At 34.0% G+C, this 12278-nt stretch overlaps 1 protein-coding gene across 1 annotated transcript in view; it reads right to left on the bottom strand.

The window, feature by feature from the left end:
* The window catches only part of LOC101560671 (kelch-like protein 1), a 494908-nt gene that overhangs the window by 42219 nt on the left and 440411 nt on the right, over window positions 1-12278 (bottom strand). Inside the window, exon 9 of the mRNA XM_023709637.1 lies at window positions 648-810. Within this exon, the coding sequence (XP_023565405.1) occupies window positions 648-810 (163 nt within the window). The remainder of the gene's footprint in view (window positions 1-647; window positions 811-12278) is intronic.

The following is a 12278-nucleotide window of genomic DNA, read 5'->3' as shown; positions in this document are numbered from 1 at the left end:
TGCTCCTGGACTAGCTGGTTGGATCTATTCTCTACACTCTCCCCTGCAGAGGTTGCAGCTGCAGGATTATACCTCAGGCGTGTATGCCAGGCCTGAGCTGTGCCTGGAGGGGGCAAGGTGAAGTTGGAGGAAGAGGAAGCTCTCCGCACACTCACTGGACCTGGGCTAGGACTGGGTCTGGGGGCTCCCGGAACTTGGCAGAAAATCTTACTCAGCGCGCGGGGTGGGGGAGGCACTGTGGAGTGGTGGGGGGCGGCCCAAGGGGCTGGGAGAGGGTCTGGCCCACTCTGCGCCTGGGCTGGGACTGGTCCCACTGGCGCAGGGTAGCAGGAAGCTCTCTGCACACTCACCGGACCTGGGCTAGGACTGGGTCTGGGGGCTCCCGGAACTCAGCAGTTGAAGCTGTTTTATTGCTACTTCTTTCTCACTAAAATTATTAAAATATATGTAGAGAAGAAATTTCAAATAAATCAGGTTCAGCTCAGCAATAGAGTCCTCGAATGCACATAACATTGGATTTTATCTCAATACTACAAAAAAACCTTAATATATATTTTCTCTTTTTTTGTCTGACCAGCCTACTGTTACTTACAGAAGAATATTTACTCAATTACTGCTTCCTAAAAAATAAAGAGAAATCTACTCACTTGCCATTCAGTGCTGCTACACCGACCGTGCTCCGAGCTATGGACATACTAGCCACAAACGTCCACTGCTGGCTCTGAGGATCCCACCTCTCCACTGTGTTCAGGTAGCTCCAGCCATCGTGGCCTCCCACGGCATAAATAGGCCCTTCAAGCACTGTCACACCTGCAACATTGGACAAGTTGATATTGTGCTTATAATTGTCAATATATCAGAGTTTACTTTTAAAACCCTGTTAAGAACATAGATATCACATTGTGGTATGTGTTCTTTCCACAATAAAAAAAAATCAAATTTGAACATATTCAATGAATTTCATTCACAGAGTTTCTAAAATTAAATTATCAACACAAACTATTTATTTATTTTTTAACACAAACTATTCAATTCAGCATAGATTTCAATTGTTAAATAATTACAATAAGGGCCAGGAAGATGGCTCAATAGAATAAGCACTTCACTGGCAAGCTCAAGGGCCTGAGTTCAATCCCCAGTTCCACCAAAAAAGAAAAAAGAAAAATAATTGCAACAAGGTCGAAACTACTATACATGACTTCACAAAAACATTATTTAGAGGCAAAATAAATATTATCATCTATATGTTCTATGAAAGAAATTTAAATCTACTATTCATATGACTAAATGTGAAGCAAATCTTAAGAAAAGTCAAAGATGTTACATCCTTGTCCCTCAAGTCTTGAAGAGGATTTCTATAGTAAATTTAAATACCTCCTCATTTTAAGCAATGCTACATTGCTTCATTGAAATATTAATTTGAATTTCAAGGTGGCATAGTCTGTGTTTTGTATTCCTAATGACATCATAATAAGCTTATTTGAAACTTAGAGAATTTAACATCAAACACATCACCATAGAGAATAATTAAACAAAACAAATTTTATATTAAACATAAAACAAATTACAACAAAATATTAATAGTGAATTATCACTGGAAGAATATAGTACAACTGATTTATTTTCTAAGTTTTCTTCTTCAAAATGATTTTTCCTAAATGCTAAACAGTTCCAAAATATTTAAATCACACATCACTTATGACTGAATTGATGTCTTTCTCTATTGACTATCTGCCCTGAAATAAGATACTCAACATCTGATTCTCAAGAACTCAGAGATGTCTCTGATATTATTATACTCTCAAGGTGGCAAGTTGGGTTTATGATTTTGATGCCTAAATGACTCCTGGATCAAGAAGAGATGGGATTGTATTATTTACAGCATCAGTAGCACTCAAAGCATGATTAATTTTTGTGAACTTTGGCTTTGGCTTTTCGTTGGTTTCCGAATCTGCAGTCTCCGCAGGGTGAGCAAGATGACCTTTACCATTCCTTTCCTCTTCTCTAAACTTCCTCCTGCTTCTGGTGCACTGAGAAAATTATTTAATTGGTTCTTTGAGATGTAAGTCTTTTGAGAAGGTAAAGTACAATGAGCACAATGAAAGACAGCTAGAAGGTGACGGTAGTATAAATCTCTTGCAGAGAGGAAGGACCCAGGGTAAATCTGCTGAGAAGAGGTAGAGGGGAAGCAAAATAATGATATGCCATGTACAGGAACTTAATAACCTTTTTTTAAATTTCAGAATTGGAGATTGAACACAAGCCCTTGCACTTGCCAGGGAAGCGCTTATTCTACTGAGCCATCTCCCCGGCCCCCTTAACAACCTTACTAAATGCAAACATTATATGTCAGAAATGTGAACTAAAATTAATGGTTTTAGCAAAAATGAAAATGGAGAAAGGGGAGAAAGAGAGGAGGCAAGAATGTGAGACAGATTGCAAAGGTGATTTAAAAAAAGAACCAAGCAGTTTGGCAAGCACAGGGACCAGGGTTTTGATCCCTCATCCAGCACGCCACATCAGCCCCACCCCCAGAAGCATGCTGAGCCTTGCACTGAGTCCTGGCATGGCGGTACATGCCTCCCTTTCAGCGTCAGGGAGGCTGGAAACAGGAGGATCACTATGAGTGGGAGCTGTGCGGTGAGACCCTGTACCAAGTACATAAAAAACAAACAAACAAATTCTGTACTCTACATATACACACTCTTAAAGATAATTGTAAATTGCATGTACTACAAACATGTACTACAAACATGTATTACAGACATGTACTAATAAGACTTTTAAAATCACAAACAACCTCTTACCAGCTTTACAAAATGAGACTATTCTCAATGATGTAGAAGGCGTCATTTAGAAATGCAAACATCCCAGAGTATAGTACCCCATCTCCCATTCCCTCTAGGAGAATAGAAGCCTAATTTTAGTTAGCACCTTGCTCCACATTATAAAACTAGCTAGAGACAAGTAGGAAAAAGTTTACTTTGTTTTTAATGCCATTTAGAAAACACAGTTTGTTACAACCTCTGACTTACCACAGGTCTTGCAAACTATAGGTTTCGTTTTTTTACTTTAGCAGAGTTGAGTTCAGCCACATTTTTGCCTCTGCCTTTCTTTTTTTCTATTTTTTTTCTTTTTTTTTTGCATTGAATTAGCATTCAGGGAAAGCTTTCCTACCTACTTGTTTACATGACATAATTCTGTCAAGAGGGTCAACAACAACCAGATTCTCGCCCTAAGTGGTAAGAAGAGAATATATATATATATATAATTTTTTTTTCACATTTCTGACCAAGAGCATGTTTCTATTTGTTTTGGATATTGTGTAGTAGTTTCCTTTACAGAAAAAGAAATAGAATTATCCTGGCAAGTAAACGTATGTCAATTGTTACAAAAGGAGATGTTATGTTTACCACTTTTTAAATGTGTATCTGCCATTTACATTGGAAAGAACTATCTTCCTGCTATTTTGCCATATAACTGCAAATATAACCAACAATAAAAATATTCAAGAACTTACAGAAATGTGAAACCAGGGGACAACTCTCTCCCTGCTTTGATGTAAAAAGCAATGTAACATCTGGTTTATTTAGTCACTCATTTTATCAATGTTAATTCAATCACAATTTTGTATCAGTGATTAATTTAGGCACCAAATACATAATGATGATCTCTCTGAGATGCATATGTTCATTAATCAATGATTGGTTATAATGTAGTAATTACATTATCCAAAATAAATATATCTAAGCCACATGCACTACACATTTATAATTTGGTAAAGTATAGCTGACTGAACTAAAATCTTATATATTCAATTTATGGATCCCATATTAAATATACGAGTAGTCAACTATGCAAATGAATGGCTAGTGTTCTTGGTCAGGATTTTTATACAGCAGTATTTAAAATAAAAGATGTTGGGCTGCCCTGATAACTCAGGGGACTAAAGTACGTGCTTAATCAGAGCATAGCAGCTGAGGTTTGATCCCCCACGTGCAGTGCAGGCCCCACCCACGGGGCGCCCTGAGATGGCAATTGAAACTGGGCATGGTGGTGCATGCCTGTAATCCCAGCACTTTGGAAGCTGAAAACAGGAGAATTACTATGAGTCCTATCTATGTAGTGAGACCCTATAGACCATGTGGACCCTGTCCTAAATACAGGATAAATAAATAAATAGAAAATAAATAAAAAAATAATAAAACAAAAGGTGCATATTTTAGGAGTTATATACTGGGCAGCTAAAGAATTGTAAAGATTAGAAAAAATAAGACAATATAAACTTTGTAAGCATATAAAAACATGAATGTATCATATGAGATTTTCTGAGTGGCATATGCAATTATTCATACGTATCAAAGATAATTAAAATATAGAGATTAAGGGTGAAGAACATCAGGAGCATATTTTACATGGGTCAGGAAACCATATTTATCAGGCAGGGCCACACAGTAAGCATAATTTGTGGTAATAAGTTTGTATATTTATTCTAAGAACAAAAGGAAATCAATGAAGAAGGACATATTTTCTATATTTTTCCGGTTGTTTTTAGGACAAATGAATTGGAGTTGGGTCAGGCAGCAACAGGGTGAAGGTCAGAGATCAACTGTACTTATCCAAAATTAGAAGTTGGTAGCTTGAACCAATTTCAAAGAAAATGAAAAAAGATATACTTGAGAACTATTTTGGAGGTCCTAATGTCAGTAATTACTGTTAGACTAGTTGGGTATATGAATCAAAAGGATTGCTTAAAGATAAATCAATTTACTGAGAAACTAGCTAAATTTTAAAGAGAAAATTAATTTGGAAACTGGGGAAAATTATTCTGATGAACCAAGTTTGAGGAGACTGATATCAAAATGAAGTCATTAAATAGGCTACATCATGTATGCCTTTGAAGATCAGGTTAGTTTGGATCTACAACTATAAAATTTGGAATAATTAGAAGCATATGACACTAGAAGTCATAGAAATAGATATGGTTGGCTTGGAAAATATCATAAAAAGTGAATGTCACAAAAGCCAGAATCTCTTTCCAAATAAGTCCTATGTTGCTTGAAAGAAGGGAAAGCAAAGACAAGAAAGAAGTAACAAATGGAGGAGGAAAATCAGAAGCTCTTGGTGTTTGGATATTTACAACTGAGTGTGTTTTTACAAGAAATAATGTACCTATGAATGTTACTTATTGAATATTATGCTTATGAACAATTACAAATTTTAATATGTTTTGAAAGATAAAAGGGTTATTAGGTCTCTAAATGTGGGTTTTTAAAAAAATCTGGCATTTATCATACTTTATTTATTTTTTAATGCATTTGATTGTTACAGGGTCTCACCATGCATTTCTGACTCATAGTGATCCTCCTGTTTTCAGCCTCCTCAGCACTGGGATTATAGGCATGTGCCACCATGCTCCAGACTGGCTCAGCCCATCCTAGGGATGGGGCTGGTGCAGCATGTGGTGCTGGGGATTGAACCATGGTTCCTGTGCTTTCCTGAGCTTGCCTAGCAGATGCTAGTCCACTGAGCTATCTTGTTAGCCCCCTAAATGTGGGTTCTTACACAGTGTTGAACAAGTTTTAATCCATTCTTCTTAATATCTAGCTATATATTGAAAAACAACATAAATCTGTGATTTATTTTCCTTGTCAGGTTGCTCAAATGTATGGAAATATTTCATAGGAAATTATAACATATGTAAAATGTAGATTATGCTTAGATTGATATTTTATCTTAAGAATTCCACCACACTACTATCCCTACCTTGCTTCCCCTCTCAAAAAATTTCCTTATGAAATTTGAATCAATACTCTCCTTTTCCCCAAGAAGTATTTTTTTATTTTGTAACTTTTTATCTGATTTGAGTATAAATATTAGTGATTTTATAGAATAATTTTTCTTTGAAGTAAAGTTTGAGAAATTTTTTCTCAGAAATTAAGTTAGGAATTGTTTTCACTTTGTACATTTTAAAATTGAACCTCAAATGTACATTTTGGTGAATTCATTTTATCTGATTTTATTAACTTTATATTTAATATTTTTCTATTTGTTTTATCTATTCCTGTTCTCATTTGTTCCCACTTTTGCCTTTTGCTCTATGTGTGAACTATTTTATACTTTCATAATGTGTTCATTGTGAGAGAACACAAATGGATCCATTTGTCATATATGTCCTCAGATTTTTCACCTAAGGACAGGATTAGCTAATAATGCGAGAGATCCAAAGCTCCTCTGTCTCATGAGCAATGGAGAGATGCCTCAGACGTTTCCACCCAGGCACTTCCTTCTTTCCGGGCTCTCGGCTGTTATCATGTAAGACCCTACACAACAAGAGACAAGCTCTGGTTCACACTTCCGTTGTTCAGAGATTTCAGGAAGCTTTGTCAGACTTCATCTTGGCCCTGTGATTCTATGACGTAAGTACCCAGAGGTGGCATTGATTAACATGGAGGTTATCTCTGTACCCTTTATTTTCCTTTCCTACTTTCTGATGTGACTTGCTTTTCAAGGCTGGGTTAACTTGAGTTCTCTCTGATTCAAAAATTAAATTTATGGCATTTATTAGGCTTTTGCAGTCACAAGTTAGAAGAGTAACATCTGGAAACACTTTCAAGGTCAGAAGTTAAATTGTGTAACTTACATTTGCATTATTATGATATAATTAAATGTATGTTACTGTCAATTTCTTCAAATGTCTCTAAGATTTTCCTCTAACTCTATCTCTAACACAGACAAGTCTTTATCCCTCTACATTGTACCTTTCTTGCCACTAAACTGAAGCCTAGTTATTATCATAATCTCATGTTCTTACAGTGAAGATTATAATGTACACAAAACACTCAGAAAACAGTCTGATACATTCCAGCCTTTCAATTTTTCCTTTTCTTCTGATTTTTTTTTGGACACAGAGTCACACTTTTTGGTGCAGGCTGGCCTTGAACTCACTATGTAGCCCAAGCTGGCCTAGACCTCTCAGAGATCTTCCTGCCTTACCCTCCAAAGTGTTGGGATTATAGCCTTGTATCACCATACGTTGCCTAAATTTTGTAAGTTAAAATAAAGAAAAAAGAAAAAGAAATATATGTATACACAAACAATATGTTGGTTAATTATATTGCTGATTTCTATTGATATATTGAAAGGAAAATTAATGCTTACATTTTTTTCTTCTTTTATATTTTGTTTATTTTTGATCAATTATTTAACCAATTTTCTATGCTTATAACTGGTAATCTTTTTTTTGCAAACCATTTGTTTTATTTTTAAGATTCAAACAATTAATACATTATAAGGGGAAAGTAAGTAAAATATCTCCAATGATATTAAGAAAATGAGTGAAATAGGTAACACTACTCCTGGTCCTCAAAAACTAAGAAGACAATTAATGCCATATGTTCATTATGGATATTGTTTGTAAATTTACACAAAATCAGTAAATTTTTTGACTAATGTTTAGCAAAACTGACCCAAGAAGAAATGGAAAATCTAAGTAGGCATATACTTATTATAGAAATTATATCCATAATTCAAATTTTCCCATAACACAAACTTCAGGAACAAATACTTTGGTATATTCTAATACACATTTGAAGAAGATATAAATACAATAACACTAAAACTTTTTGAGAGAAAAAATGATTATTTTCAATTCAGTTCATTTTATGAGGTCACATTAACCCTGATTGAAAAAGTATCTTAAAATAAGGGATTATAAAATAAAATAAGGTAGAAAGCATACCAATACATCTCATGAATATAGATTGAAAAAGTTTAAGTAAAATATCAATAAGTTCAGTAAAAGAACATCAGTATAAAATGATTAAATGAATTTTGCTCATTGATGTTCTGGTAAGTATTTAATAACTGGTTTTGCAAATTAAAAAGGATATATACGCATACATTAATACACAGTTCATTACAAATTTCCTGATGCAGAGCTGATACTAAATCATAACAAACAAGGGAATACCCATCTCTGACAAAACTAAACAAAAAAGGAGATACACATGAAGGACCATTTTGTATTTGTATATACAAAATAGTTAGGATAGATATATAGCTAGTTGCTCTTAATTCAGTGAGAAGGGAGATTTGTTCTAATAGTGTTTGGACAGGATATCCTGTCTGTGTCTTATACTATGAATAACCATTATGAAGACAACAATATGCAATATATTTATTATTGAAACTGTCCTACTAATTGGTTTTGAAACTATCTCATTGCTATTTGTTTCTCAATAAATTAATTAAAAAATTAACAGAAAAATAATCTATAACGTAATCTGAGCAACTAATGTGAAGACAACAATATGCAATCTAACACTCAATTTTTTATTTTTTATTTTTGGGGTACCGGGGATTGAACTCAGGACTCGTGCTTGTAAGGCAAGTGCTTATTCTACTGAGCTATCTCCCTGGGCCCGTAACAACCATTGTTTATTTTGTATCATTTTCTCTAGTAAAATTCTGTATCATTTCTATTTTTTCACTAGTTTTACTATCTTTAAAACCTACACATAAAACTTTTCTAATTAAAATCTTTGAATAAATTTTAGTTGTCATATCAAGCAAGCTGTTTGGAGTGGACAGTAAAGATGTTAAGAACTATAAGCAGGATGACAAAATAGGTGTAAGATATTTTCTTATCCTCAGGATTTAAATTTGTTCATAAATACACTTAATTATAATTAAACCATGTGGAGGCAGTATATTTTCAAGACTGTTTATTTTAGTAAGTCATATTAAGATTTCCTTGCAGATTGCCAGAGGACTTTCAAACTGCATCTGCTTATAATGTGATTTATGCATTTCTTCCAGCTATCATGATTCCCTTACAGAAGCATCTCATTACATAGAATGAATAATTGGGCCAGGATAATTTTGAAGCCTGAATGACATATGCAACTACTTAAGCTTACCAAAAATATCTTTATAGATGCAGTAAAGTTAAACATAGAAATATGTTTCTGTTATCAATCTATTTTCTGTGTTCAAATAGTAAATAGCTGATGGGAAAAGAAATGTCTAATGTCATTTTAATGACTCAAGCATAATAATTCCATAATTACTTGTGATAGCTTTTAAATGTTATTTATGTGTTTTATTTATGAAAAGCTACTTTTTCCAATATGCTTGCAGAGTTTAAATTACAGTTCCTTGTGCATATTTTTTCCTTTGCAGATTCTGCAGGAAAATAAATACCCAGAATGTTCTGTAAAATTTTCTTCAAGATATTTCTTTGAAAGAAGTGTATTATCCTTATTTTTAAAGATAAGCAATCACAATTTATAGATAAGCCCTTTTCTTTGACATATGGAAAGCCAGTTTTCCCAGCACAATTTATTACAGTCTATCTTTCTTCCAGTGAAAATTTTCAGCCTCTTTGTCAAAGATGATGCAGATGAGTATGTTTGGAGTTCTTTCTGCATCTTCTAATCTGTTTCAGTGATCCTTGGTTCCTCATTTTTATTTCAGTATCCTGCAGTTTTCATTGAAGTAACTCTGTTGTACAATTTCAAGTCTGACATTGTCATGTCCCCTGCTGTGCCTTTGTTACTCAGTATTTATTTTAATGTTCTAGGTCTTTTCTGGTTCCAAGTGAATTCCCTTTCTATGTCTGAGAGTTATTGTATTGGTATTTTGATTAGTATTGGATTAACTCCATGTAACATTTTTTTTCCAATGTGAGATTTTTCAATACATTAGTTCTTCTTATCCAACAGCAAGAGTATGTTTTCCATTTTCTGATATTCATTTTGATCTCCTTTTTCAAAGTACAATAGTTTTCAATGTAAAGATATTTTACTTTCTTTGTTAGATTGATTCTTCAGTATTTTATTTTTTTCAATGCTTTGTGAAAAATGTGGTTTCCCTAATTTCTCTCAGGAAGTTTTTTATTTGTGTACAGGAATGTTACTGATTTTTAGTGTTGGTATTGTACTAAAGAATGCAACTGAACAAGAATTAAATTTAGAAGTCCTTTGGTGGACTTTCTGGGATCTTTTATGTCACCTGCAAATAATGATAGCTTAATTTCCTCTCTTGATGTATTCCTTTTTATTTTCTATCTCTTGTTTAATTGCTCTGATTAATGTTTCCACAACTGGACTCGTGTCTCTCACTATGTACTAAAATAAAGTCAAAATCAATCAAACATCACAATACTAAAACAGAAACACTAAATCTGCTGGAAGAGAGAATAGTGAGAACTCTTAAAGAACAGGTATAGACAGAGAGTTCATGAACAAAATACAGATCATGGAGTAAACACGTCAAAGAATTAACAACTGGGTTCTCATCTTATTAAAAATCATTTGTACATAAAAAAATGTCATGAACAGACTGCAAAGACAACCCGTAGAAAGGGAATAAGAATTTAGCCAGTTGTCCCAGACAAAGGACTTATATCTAGAACACAAAGTATTTAAAAAAATCAGGACCCACAAATTCAAACACCCAACTCTTGAAGACATATGTATAAGCTGTAAATTCCCCTTCATTTTTATTTCTATAAAATTTTCACTTCATGAATCCATTCATCATCCATTTATCTTTCCAATATTGATGACGTGCCTTCTCCAAGTCTCAGGTGTTCACAGTGCCTACAGAGGATGGGGACATGAGAGATGTAGTTTCTGAAATGACATTTTCTTCTGGCTTCCTTCCCAGCCAAGTGATGAAAGGGAAGGGTCTTGTCCAGGTGTGAAATGATGCCTGAGCTCTGAGGAAAGGTTAAGATTCCTTTTACTCTGAGGAAAGATTAAAATTCATTTGGAGATAGGGTTTTATTGGCAAAAAAAAAAATTCTTATGAAAGCCTTGAAGCAGGAAGAAAAGGAGTATATCTAAAAAGGATCAATTATACTAAGATGATAAAAAATGGAGTTTTAAAAAAAGAATAGCATAACCATGATAGTAAATTTCAAAATAAGTTATAAGGGCTGTTACAATACATAATATATTAACTATTGTAATTACGCTAATAACTTGTTTGGAAACTAGATTTTATTGTTATGCTTATCTTTTTTAAAAGAAAGAACAACTAGGATGAAGGAGAAAAGGAAGGGAATATATATGAATTTGTATCTATTTCAAAACTAATTTTAAAGAACCACATTGAGGAAGTTAATTTCATCAAGCATTTAATAAAATAAATTCAATAATCTCTTTGCTCAGGTGTAAATATGGAATGTGAATTACATTTTAATGTTTGCTAAATTAAAATCCTGAGAAAGAACTCTGTCTTTATATTGAATTAAAATGAATGAATTGGTCATCGGAAAGGTCATTGATTATCCAGGCTGATTGTCTCCTTCTTTCCATTCACTTATGAGCTGTGTGATTTTGTGGAAAATTTTCTATGGTTCTCATTCTGTCAACTCGAAATTAAGGCTATAAGCTCTTTTTCTCAGACTGGTCCAAGAAAAATTTTATATTAACTTTTCAATTTTTATCTTACACATAAAGATTTAAGAACTGAATTATTGGGCTGGTCAAATAGCTCAGTGGATTAAAGCACCTGCTGAGGCAGACTCAGCAGACAGGGCTCTGTCTCTGGCGTGCTGTACTGGCCCTGCCCCCCTAGCATGCTGAGATGGCGATGGAGACAGGGCATGATGGCATGTGCCTGTAATCCCAGCTCTTTGAGAGGCTGAACATAGGAAAATCACTATGAGTCTGATCTACATAGTGACCCTGTAGACCTTTTAGACCCTTACTAAAGCACAAAAAAACTAAACAACAACAATAACGAAAAACTGAACTAGTATTTTTATGATTGCACTTTAAGCGTTTAGATCAACTGTCAAAGACGATGTCTATGGAAGAATGTTGCAATGTTGAGTTGATTTCTAGGTGAAAAGGAAACTAATAAAAAAGGAAATAGTCTACCAATATAAGGCTAGATTTGTTTACAACTCTGTTGGCTTCATTTGTAGTTCATTTCACAGAATCTGATAGACAAACTTGAAGTAGGATTTCTTAGATCATATTCATGTTAACACACTTTGTTTCTTTTCCTTTAAAATCCAACTCCAAGTTATTTATTTTTCTGAGACATACAGAAAAATACATTATCAGGCAACTGTGGTGAAGAAAGGACCTAAAGTTGTTTGAAATTCCAGAAATTTTGATTTTGGGCTTTCGCTTTTGAGTCTAAAATTTCTGGATGATACATTGGACTACAGGAAGAAGAAGAAGAAGAAGAAGAAGAAGAAGAAGAAGAAGAAGAAGAAGAAGAAGAAGAAGAAGAAGAAGAAGAAGAAGAAGAAGAAGAAA

Source organism: Octodon degus, unplaced genomic scaffold (genome assembly GCF_000260255.1).
Source record: "Octodon degus isolate 3935 unplaced genomic scaffold, OctDeg1.0 scaffold00013, whole genome shotgun sequence".
Taxonomy (NCBI): domain Eukaryota; kingdom Metazoa; phylum Chordata; class Mammalia; order Rodentia; family Octodontidae; genus Octodon; species Octodon degus.
Note: the sequence above shows the minus strand (reverse complement) of the source record. Positions and strands in the feature narration are given on the sequence as shown.